This window comes from Exophiala dermatitidis, assembly GCF_000230625.1.
Source record: "Exophiala dermatitidis NIH/UT8656 unplaced genomic scaffold supercont1.7, whole genome shotgun sequence".
NCBI classification, from domain to species: Eukaryota; Fungi; Ascomycota; class Eurotiomycetes; order Chaetothyriales; family Herpotrichiellaceae; genus Exophiala; species Exophiala dermatitidis.
Window position 1 is genome coordinate 1,967,718 of NW_008751652.1, and position 21,777 is coordinate 1,989,494.

At 52.7% G+C, this 21,777-nt stretch overlaps 7 protein-coding genes across 7 annotated transcripts; 2 read left to right on the top strand and 5 right to left on the bottom strand.

The window, feature by feature from the left end:
• Positions 1-89: 89 nt before the first annotated feature.
• On the bottom strand, positions 90-4,702 carry HMPREF1120_08511 (uncharacterized protein). Its single transcript, XM_009162769.1, has one exon. It carries the CDS (start codon positions 3,726-3,728, stop codon positions 594-596), a length of 3,135 nt encoding a protein of 1,044 aa, XP_009161017.1. The 5' UTR covers positions 3,729-4,702; the 3' UTR covers positions 90-593.
• Positions 4,703-5,213: 511 nt separating this feature from the next.
• Positions 5,214-8,398, bottom strand: HMPREF1120_08512 (uncharacterized protein). Its single transcript, XM_009162770.1, has 3 exons — positions 7,629-8,398; positions 5,920-7,572; positions 5,214-5,861 (listed from the first exon to the last, which is right to left on the bottom strand). Exons 1-3 carry the CDS (start codon positions 7,643-7,645, stop codon positions 5,615-5,617), a joined length of 1,917 nt encoding a protein of 638 aa, XP_009161018.1. The 5' UTR covers positions 7,646-8,398; the 3' UTR covers positions 5,214-5,614.
• Positions 8,257-10,873, top strand: HMPREF1120_08513 (GTP-binding protein ypt2). The gene is made up of 3 exons (XM_009162771.1): positions 8,257-9,234; positions 9,329-9,596; positions 9,696-10,873. Exons 1-3 carry the CDS (start codon positions 9,205-9,207, stop codon positions 10,025-10,027), a joined length of 630 nt encoding a protein of 209 aa, XP_009161019.1. The 5' UTR covers positions 8,257-9,204; the 3' UTR covers positions 10,028-10,873.
• HMPREF1120_08514 (profilin) lies at positions 10,385-11,978 on the bottom strand. The gene is made up of 4 exons (XM_009162772.1): positions 11,616-11,978; positions 11,496-11,511; positions 11,180-11,408; positions 10,385-11,004 (listed from the first exon to the last, which is right to left on the bottom strand). Exons 1-4 carry the CDS (start codon positions 11,626-11,628, stop codon positions 10,870-10,872), a joined length of 393 nt encoding a protein of 130 aa, XP_009161020.1. The 5' UTR covers positions 11,629-11,978; the 3' UTR covers positions 10,385-10,869.
• Positions 11,979-12,433: 455 nt separating this feature from the next.
• On the bottom strand, positions 12,434-14,762 carry HMPREF1120_08515 (uncharacterized protein). Its single transcript, XM_009162773.1, has 2 exons — positions 13,278-14,762; positions 12,434-13,219 (listed from the first exon to the last, which is right to left on the bottom strand). Exons 1-2 carry the CDS (start codon positions 14,054-14,056, stop codon positions 13,057-13,059), a joined length of 942 nt encoding a protein of 313 aa, XP_009161021.1. The 5' UTR covers positions 14,057-14,762; the 3' UTR covers positions 12,434-13,056.
• A 156-nt stretch (positions 14,763-14,918) lies between these two features.
• Positions 14,919-20,508, top strand: HMPREF1120_08516 (uncharacterized protein). The gene is made up of 3 exons (XM_009162774.1): positions 14,919-15,693; positions 15,746-17,427; positions 17,515-20,508. Exons 1-3 carry the CDS (start codon positions 15,637-15,639, stop codon positions 17,567-17,569), a joined length of 1,794 nt encoding a protein of 597 aa, XP_009161022.1. The 5' UTR covers positions 14,919-15,636; the 3' UTR covers positions 17,570-20,508.
• On the bottom strand, positions 17,717-21,724 carry HMPREF1120_08517 (uncharacterized protein). Its single transcript, XM_009162775.1, has 2 exons — positions 21,465-21,724; positions 17,717-21,406 (listed from the first exon to the last, which is right to left on the bottom strand). The coding sequence occupies exons 1-2, from the start codon at positions 21,570-21,572 to the stop codon at positions 18,422-18,424; spliced, it is 3,093 nt and encodes a 1,030-aa protein (XP_009161023.1). The 5' UTR covers positions 21,573-21,724; the 3' UTR covers positions 17,717-18,421.
• Positions 21,725-21,777: the final 53 nt, after the last annotated feature.

The following is a 21,777-nucleotide window of genomic DNA, read 5'->3' on the forward strand; positions in this document are numbered from 1 at the left end:
GATGCGATGCACTGCAGCGGAGCGCAGAATTATCGGGTGCGGAGATACTTTGATCCGAGCTGACATCTTATCTACAATGGACGACGTTGTACTGGACGTTGGCATCGATACTAGTATACCATAGTTGTACAGGAAGATACATACATCAGCAACTGACAATTTACATCCGTATACTTCATGTATATGAAGTTGCCGCTCGTTTGTATTAGAAAAATATACAACCACTTCAGCGGTCAAGAATGCTATCCACACATCCAAGTCCCGTCCTTATGCGTGCTGGGCTTGCTTCTCTCCTGCGCCTATATGAACACTCCGACGGTGAAAAATTTGTACCAGTACCACCTAATCAAAACCGTCCCTCAACCCTTTATTCGGGGAGGAGGACCAGCGCCACGGCAGGAGGTAGGATTAACATACAAAGCGCTTAGCCGTTGCAAAGGTAGGGGGAAATGCACTTTTCTCCCAAACCACGCGATGTCATGTGGCCAGTTGTTACTCAACTCAAGAGGACGGAATAGTGTGCTGGCACATGTCTTCAGGTCGACAAAAACTGTAGACCAATGCAGCCACCTGCAAGTAGTCACACCAATAAGCTAGACGGCAGTAAGGACAGACGTGGGTGACGGGAGATAACTTGGCTCGGAGATTCCAGACGAGCAGTCTCCAACCACCTCCGCAGATTGCATCCGGCCGTGAGCCGATTGCTGGTTGTTGTGGTGGTGCTGACAAGCAGAAACATGGTTCAGCCTCGCCCAAAAGAACTCGGCCGTCTGTTGGGCAGAATCAGATTTGCGACCCAACAGAGCCATACCCTGAATGCAGTTCTCGGCACGGACATACAAGTCGTCATATTCAGTATTAGACATCACCCAGCCATAGAGTTCGTCAGCAGGAGTTTGCCAGATGGCGAGCCACTCGATCAACAAGTTGCAGGCACTGCCCATGGCGCGGACAAGAACGTCTGTCCATGGTTCGGTCAGGATGGCACTTCCGTTACAAGCAAACGAAAAGTCCGGGTTGTCCGGGAACGAAGGGGCATGTTCAGCCAGCGAAGCCCCAGCGATGGCCGAGATGGCGTAGGCGTTTTCCTTCCTGATTTCGGTGATCAGGCCACACCGTGCACGCAGACCTCGCTGCGCTGCCATCGTCCTCTCCTCTCTGTCGAGTTGCGCAATCGCGTCGGCCAACAGGAGACACCCGTAATGCCAGTGACCGTCGAGGATCACGTACCACGACTGCACTCTCGCAAGGAGGCTGTCATGTGCGCTTACACAGTCATGCATAAATGGACCATAAGTCGTGTTCCAGTGTTGGCATACCTCGATGGCCTCCTGGATGCATTGCTCCAATTGCGCCGGCGCGCTCTGTCGGTCTGCCAGGGTCTGTAACTGGGCAATCTTGCGAAACATCAATACTTTCACCGGGATTGCTGCTTGAAGTGCCACTGCTGCTTCATCAAAGCTACAGGGCCAGCGTGGCGGTTTCTTGCGATGCTCTGCTCCTTGAAAAGTCAACAAATAGTGACCCCAAAGCTGCTCTGCGTTATTCCTCGCATCCTGCGCTTTTCCTGGTGACACTTGTACCTTGATGCCCATGTCGGGGACCTGATCTGGATGGGTATCTGAATTCGGCATCTTGCGGCCGAGTACGACGGTGTCCAGCTGTTCCCGAACCATGGCGCAATCATCGTCTGGAATGATTAACGGCCGTTTGGTGATTGCGGATGAAGTCGTGTCGCACATGACTCCCAGCCAGAACAACATGTTGAACGTCTGCTGGTCTTTTAGGTCCAAATTACTCGACAAGTCCTGCCTGTGACCACTCGCCATCATGTACGATCGAGATCGTCTGTAGCGCTCCACTATGCGTCTCCAAGCAAACAGATTCCTCACAGCAGTTTCCAGATAGATTGGAGGCGAGGATGTCGCGTCAAAACCAGCAGTGGCAGGATGAATGCACCGTAAATAAGCAGCGTCCGTCGCCAGTTCGATCGGCTGTGGAGAGGGGCCATTTTGTCGTCCTTTATCGTCGTTATGACTGCAGCCATCTGACAGCGCAGATTGGACAGGGCCGGCCGGACTGCGAGTTTTGTCCATGGGCCGCTGCGTGAGGGCGAAAAGCAGGTATGCTAGTATGACTCTGAATGAGTCAATCCCGGCACTGGCCTGGATCGCCGTCCACGCTTCGTGCCACAGAGTTTTCCGGATCACGCGTTCACATTCACTCGACAGGACCAGGCCACCATTTGCACGGCACGAGCTTGGAGGTTCCTTTGTCGACTGATTGCTTCCCGCTTTCATCGAAGACAGCCCTCCCTTGCCCTTCCAGAAAGAGTTATGTGATCTGTGTGACCATTGACTGGCAAATGCCATAATGGCAGCATTGAGGGCCTTGGAGGCAGTCCTGCTTTCTGCCGTAGTCAAACGTCGACCACGTAAAGGGGAGAATGCCGAGTCCAGGCGAGATACACGAGAAAATATCCTATTGTCCCCCAATCGCAACTCTGGTTCTTCCGCTGCGGAAGCAGCCTTGGACATAACGAATAGATGACCGAGTTCTGCATCATAAGGGCAATTTCTTTCCGTGACCCAGCACGACAAGGAGTTCTCAAAGCTATCGTGATAAATGCGAAGAAACCCGGTGGCTATCATCGCTTTCAAGGCTCCATCAGCGAATCGTATCTGCCGCGGAGAAAGTGGAGTGGAACTTGAAGTCCGTCCAATGGATTGGAGCAGAGAGCTATTGGAAGGACGTCTTGATGCAGCCTGGGTGGGTGTAGACGTGCTTGCAGACTTGCATGAGCCGGCAGAGGCAGATGACGACCGGAGCACACCTGTGGAACTGGAATCGACACGGCCCCCAGTCTGGCTGGTATAATCTGTCTCCTTGGGCGAGTGTGCTTTTGCGCTGTATTGTTCTTCTGAGGAAGTGGACGAGTCCCTCTGCAAGCCTGGGGACCTTGACATGCTGAGCCTAGAATCCAGGGACGTAGAACCTGAAGAGGAGCAAGACGAGTTATAGCGAGCAAACGTATATATATCCCATTGCACGCTTGGCTTCGCAGCTGAAGTGCGAGACAAAGCGGGCGCCGTAGTCGTCCTTGTTGGGACAACAGAAGGCCCAGTGGCAGTGCCACTAGATACATGGTAAGAGTGATGCGGATCGAGACAGCAGCTGTCGTGCTTTGTCTCAGTATGCGGCTCCCTGTAGGCTGAAGATCCGGAGTTTACATGCGCAGGAGGTTCGTGGATGAGGCGCACGCGAGGACAGACCGCAGGCACCATTTTGTGTTCGATAGAGGATGACGAGGAGTCCGAGCGAAGAGAATCACCACCGGCCTCCAAGGGCGGAGACTTCGTTCTGGGCGACCGCTTCCGTTGAGCATCGATCGGTTCTTGGAATCCAGTCAATTCGAGCTTTCTCTTGATCCCCTTGGGCAGGCCATTCAGTGGTAGAGACCGAAGCCAGTCAAAGGTACATTTCTTGCCGCTCTTTGCACAATTGGAACAAGCCTGGCAGGTGGACGTAGGCCATGAAGCAGCCTCCTCTTCGGCAAAGGGAAAATTGACCACCATCAAAGTGCCGGCATCGCACGCGCGTCTACTTCGGCGACACTGGTCACAGCTCTGATATTGCCGGCGCGTCGTCTTGGAATAACCGGCAGCCATGGAATCCGGCTGAGGAGCTTGAGTTGTAGCCGCTGCTGGAGCCATGACAAGCATAGACATTCTGTAGAACAATTCTACAAGGTGAAAACGAAGACACTGAGGATGGGGTTGTCGCTGGCTCTCGAACCTAGGCGGCCGAGGTGAAGGTAAAGGTGGGTGATCTTATTGCACTGGACGAGACAAGGCCAGCCTGAAAGGACCAAGTCAATCGGCTCCCGCACACTTCGCCGACGAGACAATGCTGCAGCTGACACGAAAATCGAGGGCTAGGGGGCCTCTTGTGCGACAGTGAGGCCAGGCAAACGGCGAATGGTAAAGCAGATTGGGCTTTGAGACTGGCCCTGGGAGCCTTCTCTTCAGACCGCCACCACCATCAAGGCCGGCAGACTCTCCTATCTGTTGCTGTAGCCTCGGACCATTTCTCAATACGAGTGTGCCTTGTATGAACCGGGAATAACATGAGGCCGGCTAGAGGCAGAAGGAAGTAACAAGTAGATCTGACTCAAAGGGTGAGGTCCCAGCAGTAACATAGCCTGGAGTGAGGCGGGGGGTGCTTTTCGTTCCCATCGTCCATCACCATGTCCTGCCACTAGTTGCTGTCAACTTAACCCACCCCCAGCCCTCCACTGCTAAGTCCAAGGCCTTAGGAGCCTGGCGCTCCACGTCTCTGGTCATTCAGGTGTAGTCTAGGTCCGGTCCTGGCTGAAGGGAGGCGGTCATTCGTCGATGTCGGGAGGCCGCCGTTCGGGCTGCAAGGTGCCAAACCTTACCAGGCACCTAACCAGGCCTTTTGAATCCTAGCGAACGGGAGACCCCAGCTTCAACCCCAGAGTCTCAACCTCGACGGCACCAGAAGAGCAACTTCGTGCAATCTCTGTACGAACCAGACATCTCGCTCGTCCGGTTATATTTATCGTCGGCACTAGGAAGGGTCGCTGATTGTACAGCACAACGGATGACTTGCTAAGGAGTGCTGAGAGTTCATGATGTCTTTGGCATCCTAGCAATTGCCAGGTCCGCCGTTCGCGGGGACGCCCAGCCAACTTACCTGGAAGACTGGGCAGCTCACCGTGACAGACTCCACAGCCTTAACCTGAGACAGACAGGGTGGCCTCTTGCATCAGCTCTAGTTTGGTCCTCGCATTCGTCTGGATCGATGATCCCATCCGCCAGATTGACGGGACATCGGCTACCAGGTTTAAAGGCAGGCAGATCGCAATTCTACCGCTAATGCTGGGTCACCTTTCTCTTTGTGAGGTTGGCTCCTCGAAAAATTCGTGATGGGAAAACAAGCTGGTGAGGGCTGCCCCTTCGTATCGAGCGCGCAAAAGTGGTATAGGACACCGACCACTTCGACTGAACATATGTGACGTGTCCGATGGCTGGCTACCTGTCAGGTTCTTTGCGAGGATGACGGATTAGGTACAGTATCGGGTACTGCTGTAGTCATAACCCAGCGGTCGCCCCGGAGTCTGGCAGTCAGGTAGTTCACACCTGGTCATTACTCTTGGAGGACTCCTGGTGCTCATACAGTTAATCAACTAGGGGGTCCAGGCATACAATATGGATGATCAAATACCGACTAGAGTACTCCTGATATACACAACTTGGAAGTTGCATAATCGATATTGAAGCCCCTTGTGGTCGAGAGACTCCAATTCGCCGACAACTTGTCAAGATACCTCTGTAGGTATTGTAGTATAATGTACCTGAGAGATACTTTTCCATTCCTCGTGCTATGTAACCTACTACCAGAACAAGCGCCCTGAGTTGTACAGTACTTCTGTCGAGTTTGTCTCGATCGAGCACAACAATACATGCCTAGGTAGAGGATATCAGGAGGTATAAGATGCCCACGGAGAACCCAGCTACTGCCATTGTTGTATCGAGTTGAGGATGCAGTTATACCTAAGCTCAGTACATGCCGCGGCGGTAGATTAGAGAGGTCATCGCAACCACTTTGCGTATGCCCATTCGAGTCGTCTCAAGACATTGATCTGGCGATGAACACCAGCCTTGATGTCCAGCAAGTCCTCTAGGTCTTCGAGGAACTCCCTCTGGATATTTCTGGGCAGGACTGCCGTTGCTCTCTGGCGTAAAAGGTGAGCTTCGCAAAGGAGAAGACCATGGTGCTCCTCGGAAATGATCCCGTCGTCGTCCAACTCAGCACTGGTCAGAGTCCTATCAATGTTTCTGTGATCTTCAAGTCAGCCAGAGTGTCCTGCGTAGAATCCTAACTTCAACCACGAACCTGATCAATCGGATAGCCTCGCCCTTCTTCTGGCCTTGTCGCAAGCCCTTACGGCCTCCGAAAGTAGCTCTTAGCCACTGAATTATGCCAAACGAGATTAGAACTCCAGGAGCAATGCCCACAAAGCCGAAGAGCAGTTCCTGACTCTTGAGGAGAGAATCAATGCCGCCAATGGCAACTTCAACATCGACCTTTGTTTTCTGAACTTGGATGAGCAACGTGCGCACCAAATCACCCATGATGGCATTCTTGATGGGACTCTGCATCTCTCGTTCATACGCTTTTAGGACTGGAGTGAGATCGCCTTCTCGGACTTTGGTCCTCAATTCGGCCACTTGGGTTTCGGTCAACTGACTGCCGTTCTCCGGGTGCTGCAGGGCAAAGTCGACGACCATGCGCTCGAGACTCTCCCGGTCGGCGTTCAGACTTTCCCGGCTTTGTATTGCTATTTCGCTTGTCTCGTCATGTCGGATTGTGCCGATCAGCTTCTTGGTCGGCTCCACGACCCAGTTGGTCCAGAAGTCTATGGTTGTCTGACCAAATTCCCTGAACCATTGTATTATCTCCGCGCGCCGATTCGCAACAACCCGTAGAAGCGTGCTGCCGGACAATAATAGCGCGAGCGTAGGTATCCAATAGCGTACGAGCCTTGGTGGTTTGCCGTATTTGGACTTGATGGCGTTCGCACTTTGCTCATGTTTTGGGAGGTTTTCATCCAGGATCTTAACCAGCATAGCTGCCATCTCTGCCGAAGAAGCTGTGGCGGGGTCAGGCAAATAGTCCTCTTCGTCATGGTTGGTTCTCGTGACGGTGTCAAGTAGACAGATTGTTCTTGCAATGGTGGTCTGCCAGTCTTCCTCCTGTTGACCCACCATTTGCGGCAACGCGCCTATCTTGCGCTCATCTGGCGGTCCGTCGAACACGAGACATTCACGCACAAGTCGGCCAATCAAGACAGAACTCGACTTTTTCAACTCTCGGATGTGGCTCAAGTTGCGACGGGCTTCCATCCGGGCTATCGAGAAAGGAGATAGGATTTTAGTTTGAGCCTGGGCCAGGGAGCGCTCTTGTATACTCTTTTGGACCAGGCCATAAAATTCCTTCCAGCTCTCAGTGACCGTGGTCGTGGCTTGCTGCGCAGAAGCGGTGAGCCCCGCGCCCTCCCTGAACCTTTGTCGGGCGTCAGCATAGACCTCTCTTGCCTGTTTCCAGAACCTGAGAGGGGATGTCTGCACGGTGTAAAGCGCAATATTGAAATATGACCCCAGTAAATCATCCCAGTACCAAATCGACTCGCTCAGCGGAATGGTTCGGTCTAGAAGAGAGTTCAGTATCTGTCCGTACACTTGAACCGTTGCTTTCCCGGTAGCCACCCATTCCAGGTTCGAGATATCAGCAGTAGCTGTCTCTGCTGTTACCTGCGCCTCGCCCTTGTTTACGATCTGAGACAATAGGTTTCGCACTTTTGAGCGGCGCAGAAGTGGCTTGCTTCTCGAGGTGGTAGAGAGGGCTCGGATGACGACCTTGAGCTGAGCACTTCGTGGATCATCTTCGGCGGTTACTTGTTGTTCACTCGCGGCAAAACTGGCAGCTCGCTCTTCCGCATCCCTAAGTTGGAATTTGTCCAGTGCAGCGTCAACCCTGCGAAGATCACTATGCTCAAGTCAGACATTTCAACAGAGAGGAGCCCAGGAGCCTTGGGAGCATACTCGTCAATGAAAGACATGTTGAGAATTCGAGACGCAGGGCAAGACTAGGCGTAGTCCTTATGGAAGAGTCGTGCCGTCAACGAAACATGCCGTCAGGGGAGGCGCTCTATTGCGATATCAACTTTGCTCTCCACTGCAGGCCAATGTCCCCAGCGCCGGCTCTGGTAAAGATTCCGTCTTTGCGTATTCCACGGCCACTGTCAATTGTGTAGAATCAGCATCTCGAAAGTGTGGAAAGAAGCCGCTCAGTGGCAGGCATGGATTACGTCACATCAACACCACGCTGGCAGTGGTAGTGTGCAGTGCATCGGTTCTTCCATTTCCAGCTGGATTGTTCACCAGAAGAAGGCAACTAGAAGCAGCGGGTGGCATACTTATGAACAGCTTGGATCTTATGAACAAGGTCATAGACGTATGCCACGTCTACAACTCCTAGTACCTGGAATCTAGTGTAAACCAGCCCTTGAACATTGATTGAAGGTTGTGCTGCGTTGCAGGGGTGTTATAGTCTTGCCGATGATATTCCTGCCTTAATTTTAGGCTTTGCATCACGGTCGCAATCCCTGGTACTGGGTGATCTACCTTGGTACAACTACTAGTAGACCTCCTGTTCCGTACCGAAGTGCTTTTCTGAATACCTGCAGTGAGGCTTGATAAGGTCTTAGGTACCTCTGGGATCTGGGAGGTGCCTGCAGCAACCCCGGAGGCCGAGAGCCCCCGGGCGGCTAGATTGGGCTTTAGGGCGCCCTGGGGGTAAGAAAGACAGCCTGCCCTGCCTGGAGACTCGGAGTTTATAGCACTCTCTCACAGACCTGCAGTGCACCCCCACGCCTACCCATCACCTCCAGCAAACGTGAGGCAAGCGAAGCCAATGCCATAGCAATTGATATGCTGTGGCCATACTGGCAGAGATAGAGACACTGCGTCTCAATAGAGATAACGACTGTAGGAACTGTTGTCTATGCAGTACTACTACATTGTAGAATGAATGTGCGATACAATATAGTATGAATGATGGCCTTCTGACCCCAGTCATGAGAACAACGTGGTACTACTAGTACTGGAACTTCACTCTCCAGCCACCTGCACTCTCCAAGATCCTCAAGCTAGAACGTCCAGGCCGCCATCCACCACTGGCACTGGCACAGGCACAGCCGACATCATCTGTCGCATTATTATTCTATCATCACTTTCTTTCCCTCAGCGCCCTTCCTGCCAGTGCCGTACCAGGCCGACGTCTGTCCACTCCACTAACCAACACCGTGACCACCAACTCTGCACTCCGCAACCTACTCACTACACTGACGCGACCACGTCCTTAACGCATCCTCCTTTGGCCCTGGTGTACTCACTGATTGTGCGAGACGATCTCGACTCTCCAGCCTCATCCCCTCTGAGGGACAAGTGGCCAACCCGCAGCGCGCCCACCAAGTAGACACAGTAAAGCAGAATCGCGCCTTCATTCAATCGACAGAGCCTCTGCTGCCGAGAACAAGCAAAAGGGCTCACATTCTTTCCACCTGATCATACCCTTCACATCTTCCGCCTCCATCTTGCGATAGGGCAGGCCAGCACAATGGCGGGAACACGCAACTATGATTTCCTGGTACGGACCCAAGTCCTAGATACTGCGCAGTGCGGCCGCGTTATGGCTATGACTGCACTTTGCTTACAGATACTAATATTCACAATGATTCCAGATAAAACTACTATTAATCGGTGACTCTGGTGTCGGAAAGTCATGTTGTCTCCTGCGCTTCAGCGAAGACAGCTTCACGCCCAGTTTCATCACCACGATCGGCATCGACTTTAAGATCCGGACCATCGATCTGGACGGCAAGAGAGTGAAACTGCAAATATGGGACACCGCAGGTCAAGAGAGATTCCGCACAATCACAACCGCATACTACCGAGGCGCCATGGGCATTCTATTGGTGTACGACGTGACGGACGAGAAGAGCTTCAACAGTATGATTGCCCCTCCCTCCTCTTCTTTGTTGCAGGGATTATCTCCTATGCCACCGTTGTTACCGCGGTAAAAACCAGGCTAACTCTTTTCTACAACAGACATTAGGACATGGTTCGCCAATGTCGAACAGCACGCCAGCGAAGGTGTCAACAAGATCCTCATCGGCAACAAATGCGATTGGGAAGAGAAGCGCGTCGTTTCCACGGAACAAGGTCAAGCTCTCGCCGATGAACTGGGCATTCCTTTCCTCGAAGTCTCGGCCAAAGCCAACATCAACATCGAAAAGGCATTTTACTCGTTAGCTTCGGATGTCAAGAAGAGATTGATCGACAGCTCAAAGGAAACCGGCGCCGCTACGGGCAATCAATCAGCCGGCGGTGTCAATGTGGCGCAGAACCAGGGCGCTGGTGTGGGCGGGAAATGCTGCTAGAATGACCATGAGAAGGCGAGACTGGGGCGGAATATTGCCTATGGGATCGCCTCGCGCTTGTTTTTCGGTTTCCACCAGGCGTTGGCGTAGACGAAATCCAGGGAGTTCAAATCGGGTTCAAGAGTGCGTCGAACCATGGCGTGCGAGCCACGAAAGAAGGACAGGGGGCACATTACACAATATCCGGCCAGGCATGGATGTCTCTTGAGTGTCCATCTCCCTCTCGTTGGAGGATCGCACTTTGCTATGGACTACACGCAATGTGTCTGGACAGTCCTCGGGTCCAGAAACTCGTACGAGGGAATGGGCTGTGTTATGATGGCGGCAAAAGACAGGTGCCTTAAGCCTGAACAAAGAGCGGCAACCATATCTTTTGCCCCCTGGGACCGCGAGGTAGGCTCCTTCCATGCAGGACGTATTTTCTTTTCCATCAATCAATGCACTGGCGCGGTCACAAACAGCCACGATACGGTCACAGTAAAGAAATACACTGCATGACATGGCGGGAGGGACAATTCACAGCTCTGAGGCAGGCAGCCAAGAGCACGCCTTTCTATCCGTTCCCAGGCGAGACCTGCCCTAGAAGAATTGGTAGCATGAACGTGAACTAGTTACTACCCGGGCCCAAATCTTCAGAAACAAGAGCGCCGTTGAATGCCCATTGCATAGGTTATATTTCTCGTCATTTCAAGGGGTCATCGATTTCATTTTATTCTTTTATCGTTGAAGAAGGGAAATAGCGTCCATCTGCCACTCTTCTCTCGCTGCACCGGACCGCTATAGCTGCAGTAGATCGGATCGGGTACCGGCTCTTGTTACGCACTGCCACAGCATCTTGGGCTTCAGTACCCCACACTAACTAGATATGCGCCGAGCTTTTCCACCGTGTTGGCAGCCGTGCCAGGTTGTACTGTCTCGGGGTAATGAGTGATAAGGAGGGCTTGCTTCGTCTTGACAATCACGACACCTTCTCGTCCCTGTTGAATTGTAAATGTATTAGTATATCGCATTTCAATTTTGTTCCGAGAGTACAGATTGCTCTGTAATTGTCCAACTGCCTCTGCCTTCTGAAGGCTGTCCCGGAGCATGCGGAACGCAAGGATCAAAGGGGACGGAAATGGACGAAAGGGAGTAGAAGGGCCAAAAACCCACCAGCTTTCCATAAAGACTCGTATCATCGGCCTTGATGACAAAGTATTTCTTGCCCGCGATATGCAGTCCTTTAGTTTGCACCTGCTTGGGTACCGAAGTGTCTTTGTAGGCGCCGACCACCTCTTGCAGTTCCTGCGGTGTGATGTTGAAGTTTGGGGACGTCGCCCACACGGATGTGCCTTCGGCGTTGAAGATGGCGGCTTGGTCGACGTGGCCGGTGCCGATGAGGCTGGAGGAGCGCAATGGAATGTTAGTTGCTGAGGTTTGTAGCTTGGATTGCATATCTAGGGAGGCAGAGTAGAGTGTAGATATGTACCTTTGATCAACGTAGGCTAATTGATTGCGCAAGATTCCTAGTCAGCCCGTGCTTCGCTCTTGATATATAGAAAACACTCGACATTGTCCAAGTGTTCTTTTCGGACTTGGTTTGGCTTACCTTGCCACGACATGGTTTGCTGCGGGAGGGGGGTGAAGTTGAGAAACTTGAACTCGAAGGGTGGTTGTTGACCACTGCTGCAGGGGAATCTTACGGAGCGAGCGTGACAGATGCGGGCGCTGGCGCTGGCAGTCCTGGAGGTCGGTGGGACTGGACAACAGCTAGGGATTGCGCTGGAGACTTGCACGAGAGATGATAAGGTAGTTCTCTAGGTCGGTGTTCAGGAAGAGTTGAGGAATTGAAATGAGGAAAGGATGGATTGATTTGTTTCCGCAAGCCAGTTGGTGCAGTGGAAGCGAACAAGGTAGTGCCTACTGTTACGGTGGTAGTAGTCAGAATCATAGGCGACAACCAAGACCGCCGATGAATGACGGAAGAATGTTTGGTGGCCGGTTTTGACCGGGTACCGCACCGCAGTGGGACTTGTACTGACGCCGGTTGAGCCGCCTATGAAGCCTCAAATGGCACGTAAAACGACTGTCTGACCATGGCACTACCACTGGTACTGCCCCTCCGAGCACTGTCAATGCCGGCCCCGCCTCTGCCACTGGGCAATTCCGGCCCGCTGTTTTCCTTCCGCCCTGCTGCTGGATAAAGAAAGATAAAGACACACCGCAGATCTTCAAATATAAAACGTTATACCTAGGTAGGTGCCTAAACGTCTTGGTATCGCGGTAATTTATAGTGATGCTCAATCAGTGCACTTTCAAGAATAGATATAAGCCATGGGCATCACTGGCACAACAGTACAACATTGTATATTGAAGCCTTTCTCCGCTTAAATATCCGAGCTCCCAAGGCTTCTGTAATCAACGCGTGGGAAGGTTGATAGGTAGATTTGCTCCATCCGACCATGGTACGAAGTCTGCTCCCGGATTTAGCCTTTCTTATAGGTCTGCCACTCAGCACAGTAAGACTGCCAGCACAAGTAACGGACGAAACGTGGGAGCCTTGGGATGAATATCAAGGTTATGATAAGGTATCAACTACCTTAGGTGGGTATATATTCTCAGCCTGTACAGTGCCCTCTTTCCTGGTGGAGCGCATCAGCGTCTACGGAAACGTTCCAGATCATAAACAATTCAAAATCGAAACGCTTGCTTCTTGGTAGGTTTGCTCCCCCTTTTTCTTTTCAAGTCTATAATCATGATCTCCACCCGGCGGTTTGGTCGCCCCGCGTCCATAGATGATATTGGATCAAACCACAAACCCATCACATTTTTGTTCAGGTCATCGCGGCGCGCCGCAGGGCGGGCGACAGCCGGGATCACCTGGTGACCTTTTCTCTTCCGCCGAAAGCAAACAGAAACATCAGACGCAGCCAGGGACGGAGGTCGGTGGTGTCGAGCCTCGCAGCATTGCGACTGCGCAATTCATTGGAGACGTGAGTCACCAGATATCGGGACGTCAACCACCCCTTTCAAGTCTTTCGTGGACACGGCTAAGCACCCGCGCGGGAGCTGGCGAAGTTTTCCATCGACACGTCTCGAGAAGACTTGCTGGGCAATGGGACGCCGTCGTTGGGCGACCATCGAGAAGAAAGCCGAGGAAAGCAATAGCCCGGGTGGAAGAAGGTTTGCATGAAGGTGGCCAATACCAGCATACTAGAAAAGGATCAGTCATCTTCATACATGCATGGATAATCAGTCGGGATATACATACACTCCTTCAAGCACGATAAAGTCGGTTTCATTACGCATGATGGAATTCCGCCAGCCACCAGCCATCTCAATGATTCGATAGACGCATCGAATGAAGATGGTGATCCAGGCAGTGAAGACGCCGAGGGCGAAGAGGCGGAATTTGGTGTCGCGAAGCGTGGCGGATGCCTCGGCCGACAGCGGGTGTCGCGCAAGCGCTCTCCATCGGCGGAAAATGTAAAACGCGACCGAGAGGGCAAAGAAAAATAGCGACACCACCTGCCAGGAGATACCGGCCATCATCAGGTTGTCACCCAAGTCTTGCTGGTCTTGTGTGTCGGCCGTGGACGCTAGTGCACCTCCAATGGCCTGCAGAACAAGCGAGACCAGGTCCGCGAAGATAAAGATGTAGGTATAGAATCGCGGCTTGAGAAGTGAGAACTCCGGACCGAAGCAAAGGGTGACATGCTTGAGGGTCAGATAGATTGCTGCAGAGTTGAAGGCCGGTGCGATGATCAAGCAGCAAATCTGAGTGATGAAACCTGAGTCTGCAAACGGGTTGCCGCGCATTATAAGTCTTCCAATGTAGCCGATGGTTTCCGTTAAACACCCCAGACTCAAGGCCACCATGTACGTCCATGTCTTGTACCTGAACCCCAGACCGAGATTGAGGAAGAAGCACGTGGCGAAAAAGGCGACAAAAAATGCATTCGCCCCTAGGTTGGGGTAGTATCCGTAGATTGAGGCTTCAACCGGACACTCCGGAGAGACGTCTAGGCAAACATCTGAACTAGTAGGCATGGTGGTGTCGTTTAACAATCGAGGGGAAAATATGAATATATGTGTAACAATATAGGCTGGAAGATTGAAAGTTATTGTGTTGTTTGGCCCGAAGAAGAACAGTTGAGGAAGTGATGGAGCGTGCAATGACCGGTGGAGGACGAAGTCACACTTTATCAATATTCTCGAGGTATAGTGGTACCCACAATATGAATACTGATACCGGGGCGTTCGCCCGTAACCTGGAGTCGGTCAAAACATTGTTCCTGCTGCGCCTACCTTTCTCTCGCAAGCCAGTCCCTTGGAAGAGATACAGGTCGTAAGGCCGACCAGCAGCCAAGAAGAGAGCATGGTCAAGCCGCCGGGTACACGTACGGTGATCTCGCAAGCATTTCCTCTTCCATCGACAGGGGACAGCAGCCTTAGGCACCAGGATTCCACTCCATGTCGCTGTGTCAGCGACAGATGTAAATAAGGCTGAGCTAGAAAGTTTTCCGCCCGAAAGGACGGAGCCGATAGACGAGTTGCAGCGAATCAGTGGACATTGGTCCGAGGATTCCGACACACGCACGGTTGACGTGAGGCAATCCTCCGTCCCACAGACTTATTAGACATCATCGAAACCGAGTATTAGTGGAGAGCAAAAGATCTTTTTGGAGTTTCGTTCGCTGCCAGTGGGCACAGGAACAAGCCGCGGCATGTTGTGCAGTGCCTGTGCACAAGTGCCACATACGTTTTACAACAGTAATTTGATTAGCGAAAAGGTCAATATTAGCAACTCATGGTGCATTAAAATCCCTGACTAGACTCAAAATGTACTAGGGTCGGAGCTTATATCAGCAGCAATGCATCGGAGCAAAGTTACTCCATTCGCCGGCGGAAGCTTTTCACAACTTCATCGACCCGAATCTGGCCTTTGAATCCTTCTACAACGGCACAGTCGACTTGACCTACCATGTCATTCTACGACTCTGAACTAACGGCCTGTATACAGCAGCTGCAGCTGAATTGACTCCATTTCTCGAGCAATACATCAAACAGATCGCATAGGATTGCCTAGAAAATAAGCTCCAGCATGTGGCTCCCGGTACTGTATCCGTCACATCCGTGGCGCAGCGGTATATCTGACAGCGCCTACCACACTAACCCGAAAAAGGCGTGCCTTGCGAGCCGGAGGTGGTCGCTGCATCAGTCCGGTGGGTCGCACGAAACAACGTGCCGTATATCGCATTGTCCTCGTAATCGTCCTGCTTGGCCTTCTGGTATGGGCTTTTGGGATGATTGTGAGTTCGGAATGGTCCTTACCTCCGCCCTAGAAGACGCCCCCATACATCGGTGGGCTTACCAAAGAATGCTGAACCCTTCAATTGGAGAGAGCCACAAATGGTGCCAAGGTTCTGAGCCGTGATAGAAGACGACGATATCGTGGCTAATGCTAGACATCGCGTATCGAAATTGGTGCTGCCTGGCATTTGAGTTGCCGAATACATTTGACAAGTTGCGATCAACCAGAAGAGTTGGTTGCTCTGCGTTTCTTGATGAAGGTGTTGTTGCAGGTCAAGGTTATCCGGACTCCATAACGCCATTGCAGAAAACCGGAGATGGTCTACTTCGGTCCATCGGGAGGATGCAAGACTTGTCGAACCAGACGGGTCAAGGTCCGTTCTGTTGCCCACGTCCTCCGTTCTCTGTACTTACCCTGTTTCTTAGTGCGATCAAACAAAACCACACTGCAACAACTGCGTTCGGCGGCATCAAACATGCCCTGGCTATGGCGATGTGTTTGATGCGGCCCATCGAAGCGAGAACAATGTCGTTCTTCGACGTATCGAGCGGCAGAATGCTGCACAGAAAAAACGGCCGAGCAACGGTACGCCATCCGGTGATAGATCGATTGTGCCGTCGACGTTGAAACCCTCCGCGCTTGCCTCACCTCCAGGTTCTGGCATCGCGCTCTGCCGGGTCAATTCCTCAAGTTCCTCAGAGAATGCCTCCGTCTGGGATGAGTCGGACTCTTCCACGTCAATGGACGGACGGGTCTCGAACAACTTTACGTCCATAGTCCCTGGTGTGATCCGGCAAGACCCAAAAGAGGCTTCGATCTGCTTCTTTTTCCATTATTATACTGGCATCGTCCACGATCCCCAGGCAAAGAAAAGCTTCACTAAGCTGTGGCAACCAATGTACCACCACTCGTCGGCCGACTCTCCATTACGACATGCCACTGCCGCAGTCACGGTTAACATTGCTATGATGTGGAATTTCCAGGGTTGTGATTCACCACCTGCACGGAGGCTTTATGCAAAAGCCATATCGTCTACCCGCGAAGCACTGGCTACTCCTTCGAAAACGTCCTTAGACGAGCTGCTCATGACTATTCTGCTCTTTGACCTTTACGAGGCGCTTCTTGCACATTATCTGCCTGAGCTGCCACAGTCTGGCGGACATAAGCAAGGAGCATTGGCCCTCCTGAAACTTAGGGGTGCCTCTAACTATGCCACGGAATTTGGTCGTGAACTGGTGACTGCCACTCGGAACGCTCTTCTTCACCATGCGTTGTCCTGGCGGGTTGCTCTTCCACCTGGCGCAGAAGAGCACCTTGAAAATCCTTTGGTTGAAGACACCAGGATAACACAGCTTGACAAGATTGGGATGGAAATCGTTGATGTGCAGAGCCGGCTATGGAACTTGAAGCGGGAAGCCCCGTTAGCAAGAAGTCCTATTGATCGTCGCCAGGAATATGAGACACTAATTGCAGAAGCGGTCACGATCGACACCCACCTGCTGACGTGGAAACGAAGCATTACATTTCCTCACTGGCACCCACATTACCTACGGCGAGGCGAGGTCACGCCTTCAATTGTGGCTGCCGGCTTTTATGGAGAGCGATGTTCTGTCTGGCACGACCTCGCCTTTTCGAATATATGGAACGAATGGCATAGACGTCGGCTGCTTACCTTGCAGATGATCCGCGATGTCTCCGCCACGGAGCCTAGGATCTTCGAAAACCACAAGTACCGTGCTATCCTGGACAAGGCCAACGCCGACATGCAAGCTTCTGCGGATGCTATCTGTGAATCAGTCCCTTGCCACCTCGGCGACACCGTGGTCCCAACCAATCCGGTACATTCACATGAGATCAATTTCCCGTACAAAGACATTGTGGACCAGCAAACAGGCCAAACCATCCGCATACCGACCGATGCTAATTACAAAACTCATGCCGCCGCATCCGGCGGTTGGGTCATGTTTGCACGCATCGTTGTCCTCTACCGCCTGGCGGAGCCCGAGGACGACGCGCTACCGTTGGTCTTACGGGAGGGTCAATTGGACTGGATCAAGGCACAGATCAAAAGGTTGCAGACCATCTTTCTTTTCTGCAACCCTGTATGGTAGGTTTGCCGCCTTCGTTTCCATAGCTCAATCTAGTCTTGCCTCCAGGTCGAGACAGGATAGGCTGACGTGAGATCTGACCATAGGTTCAAGCGCCTGCCGCAAGGACGTGGGACGACCACTTTCAATATCGAGTCTTGAGCCAAAAGGTAACCAAGGGCCTTTGCTAGCTCTTGGTTTACATGCTTAGCCCCCAGCTTCACGGGCTGTTGTTGTCAGCATTCGGCATGATTTCGTGCCATATCCAAACTGTCTGATCTCAATCCTATGCTGGACCAGTTGTACGTTGGGGAGTTTGCATGCCAAATGGCGTCCGGTTCTTGTCCTCCACTAAATCAATCCCTCTTTCGGGAAAATCTTAGGGACTGACAAAACTGGTGACATGGACCCGAAAACCCGGTCTAACTGTTATTACTCATCTTAGAGTTTGGATCCGGCCGCCTCGCGCTGTGCTGCCCTTCGAATGACAGGCGCAGCAGATGCATTCATGCCAAAGAGAAAAGGCACGAAGGACGGTTGCTAGCTGTATAACGGGCCATTGGCCCGTGGTCAAGGTCAAGTCTCCGTTGGGTCAATTCATGTTTCCGCTCCTTTCTGTGCCGGCAGTCTTCCCTCGGACCAAGACTTTTAGCCACGACAGCTCTTGTTGTCGCAAGGCGCCACAGTTCGGGTGTTCACAGCGCATCCTGGTGGGCGGAGGCAGTTACGACCCCTACTATTCTTGACTCCGCGTTCTCACGAACTCAAGTAACTCACTTGGAGATAGCTTTTTCCAAGAAAAAAAAACCTCAACATCCGGCGGGTTGGCCTGTCGAAACATGTCAGCGCAAACCCGACCGTCCAGCGGCCTCGTGCTGTGCAAGACAGTGCAGGACATGTTTCAAGGGCAGGCTGGGCCGCCGAACCAGCAAAAAGAAATAAAAATATACAATCACAAATCATCATCATCACCATTATTGATATAGTATTGGATGGACATGATGGGGTCCCACTCTACCGAGCACTACGCAAAAAATCTACCACACCCCTCGTATAGCCGACCAACTGGCTCAACCGCTTTTCTTCCCTGTCCATGGCGTCGCGCCACGCGAGCACCGCATCACTCAGCTCCTTGACTTCGCCAACGAAGTCACCATGGATCTTGAGGAAGACGCTCATCCACGTGTTGACCAGTTCAAAGGACTTTCTTAGTCCAAGTTGACTGGTCAGAGCGCGGACAAACACGGACATCTCATGCAGTGTCAGCGAGCGGATCTCGAGGTCGGCGGCAGAAGGAGGCAAAGCCGTCAGATAATCAGCTAGGGGAGATGGGTCGCCTCGCGGATCAGATGCAAACTTGTCCAAGATAGTAGACATTTGCGAGTGATGCTGTTCGGATAGTGCGGTCGACGCCAGCCGGGAGATTCGAGACCGTTCGGTTTCTTCGATTTGTTTGGTATCCTGATCGAGGGCGAGGGCATTGTTGGTGCCGTCTGTGAGAGCGCCGCCATTGATGGTGGTGAGACTTGTCCCCAGGAAGAAGGGGGCGGCCTTGGGCTTTTCCGGAGGCTGGACCGGCTTGTTCCGTTGCCGGATGCTTTCGAGATTCAACAGGGTTTGCCATCTTGACGGAGGAACGAGGGACAATGTAAGTAGTTTCTGGTCGAGCTGGTCTATAGTCGATGATGGACTGTCCACTTGGTCGTCGTACTCTCCCGCTGTGGCACTGTCGGTGGCCTGTTCTATAGCCAATTGGCTCGCAGCTTGGAACTCGGCCGTCTCGCTGAGATCGATGATGCCTTCCATGTCGTCGATTTGTCTGGTTGGAATGTGCGTGAACAAGGTTTTATTCGTCCAGATGTTGATGCCTGGCTGCCCAGCATGTGCAGTGGCTAGAAACTCGCCGGTGCTTGAGAACGCAACGCCCGTACAAGTGGCTGTCTTGAATGCGTCGACGAGATGTCCTGTCGCGAGATCAAAGACGCGAACAACCGAGTCCATGGAGCATGCGACAATCCATCTTCCGTCGTGGGAGAAGCAAAAATCGTAGATCTGGCCCACACATCCCCACAGCTCACGGACTGTCTTGCGAGTTTCGACATCGACGACTCGCAGACATAGGTCGTCGCACGATATTGCCAGCAACCCTGAGACGGGGTTGTAGCGAATAGCTGTGGGCATCGCCCCGTCGAACTTTGTCTTTTCGAGGATCCTGCCTGTGGCGAATTCCCAGTATATGATTGATCCATCTAGACTGGTAGAGACCATGGTCCGGTTGAGATTGTCGACAATGATGCCCGTAATGGCGTCGCGATGGCCTCGGGCTGACGAGGCTACCACTGCGTCAGATGGCGTCTGTTGTTGCAATTTCATTGCTTTGACTTGAGAAGGGGGCAGGCGAGGGGGATACCGTTGACGGTGTGCGCCGGATTGCAGATTGAACATATCGAGACTCCCCCCGGCTGAGCCCACGATCGCGAAGGTGCCGCATGCGGTGATCGCCACACTCGTAACCGGCTTGCGATCTCCCGTCTCAAAGGCCCATCGGCCTGCTTTCTTCCTTCCCCATGACCAGGTTCGTGCAAATCGATCATCGGCGTGGGCCGTGACGATGCTCTCCCATCCCGTCATGCTAACCTCCTCGGCGTTGACCTTCTTGACGTTTTCCCACACTGGACCGTTGACCGCGCCCATACCGCCATCACGGCTCAATGAACAAGCCATGTCGATGATTGGTGGGGCCTTGAAATCCTCGACTCCGGCCGAGTCGTCACCAAGAAGTCCAACCTTACGGGCCTTGTGTTTCACAGCACCTTGACTCAACTCTGTACTCTGTCCATCTTTGCGCAAACTGAGTCCCCACAAGCTTCGGTCCTGGGCCGCGGACAAAAGCCATTTGCCAGCTGCGTCTGACCCATCCGACGCCGCAGGGAGGAATTCGAGCTTCGTAACGGAGGCTGCATGTCCGCTTCTGGAATGCAAGGGACGTGGAATAGGCGAGAACGGGTTCTGATCGAATACCCATGATCGAAGGGCATTGTCTAGTCCGGACGAGATCAAGACAGCCTGACCAGGTAGAAATTCCACCTTGTTCACACCAGTCCCCTGGCCCAAGTTCGATGTCTCGTGAGCACCTCGTATCACACCCATCACTCTGCCGCCACGATTGAGATCCCACAAGGTGATGTCGCCGCTTTCCGTGCTTGATGTGGCCATAACACCGTCCTTGCGGCCGTCCTCGCCTGCCCCCATGCCATCAGTGCGGAAGCTGATGGACGTGACAGGCTTTTTCGTATTTCTCTGACGCAGCTCAAGAACTTGCTCGTCGGCCTCGACATCGACGATGACCAGAGAGCCGTCAGCATACGCGACTGCGAGAAGGCAGATGGCTGGAGCTGGAGCAAGCGCTGTGACAGAGCCAGAACGAGCAGACGGAGCGAGGAGTGTATGTACCAGACGTCCGGTACTAATGTTGTAGATCTCGACAAGGCCATCTCTCCTTCCCACGCAGATTTTATTCAGCAATGTCGGCAAGGTGCAGATCTGCCCGGAGAAAACCCCCTGTGTTCGGCTGTCGATCGACGTGGACGACGGTAAGATTGTAGTATAGTGTTCGTAGGAATCGCTCTTCCAGACTTCGATTGCTTCAGCTCCGCATCCGACGAGCCATGGTCCAAAAACTAGTATCTGCACAATCTCCTGCGGATGCGTGTTGCTGCTGTCGAGCTCCCCGATCAACCGTCCTCGCTTGAATACCCATAGTCCACGGGCCTCATTGGGCTGTGTCCCTCCCCAGGCCGCAAACACAAGATCTCGGTGGGCATGGATGGCAGTGATGCGCTTCGGGCATTGCGGACGGCTGAGAAAGACCAGGTTGAGCCCCCTCCGGAGATCGTAGGTGTGCAGGCTGTTACCGACCGACGTTGTAATCTGGAACGTGGTTTTGCCTAGCGGCACCGAGGTGAAGGGAACTCTAGTGGGAGAAACGAGGCCAAGAGTCTGTAAGAATCTAAGTCAATGGATGTGGCTTCACAAAAGAGAGGTGGAAAAGCCGTACCCTGAACGGAGCAAAAAGTCTGGAACTGGTAGGTTTATTCTCCGTCGAGATCACAGCATCCTCCCGACGCTGCCGTTTCGCGGCTGGGAATTCCACAACGTCTTCCATGATGGAACAGGTGCGGCTCTATGTTGACACCGCCCTTCTCAGGCTTGAACACGATTGTGGTGGAAAGTGGATGTAGTCATGGCGCTGCAGCGGCTGTTTTATTGTAGATTCTCGTGTTTCTGTTTCTGCCGCAACTCCAATTAATTTTTTTCTTTGTCCGACGTTGATTTAACGAGTAGCCAATGACGTCTGATGACTAAGCCTC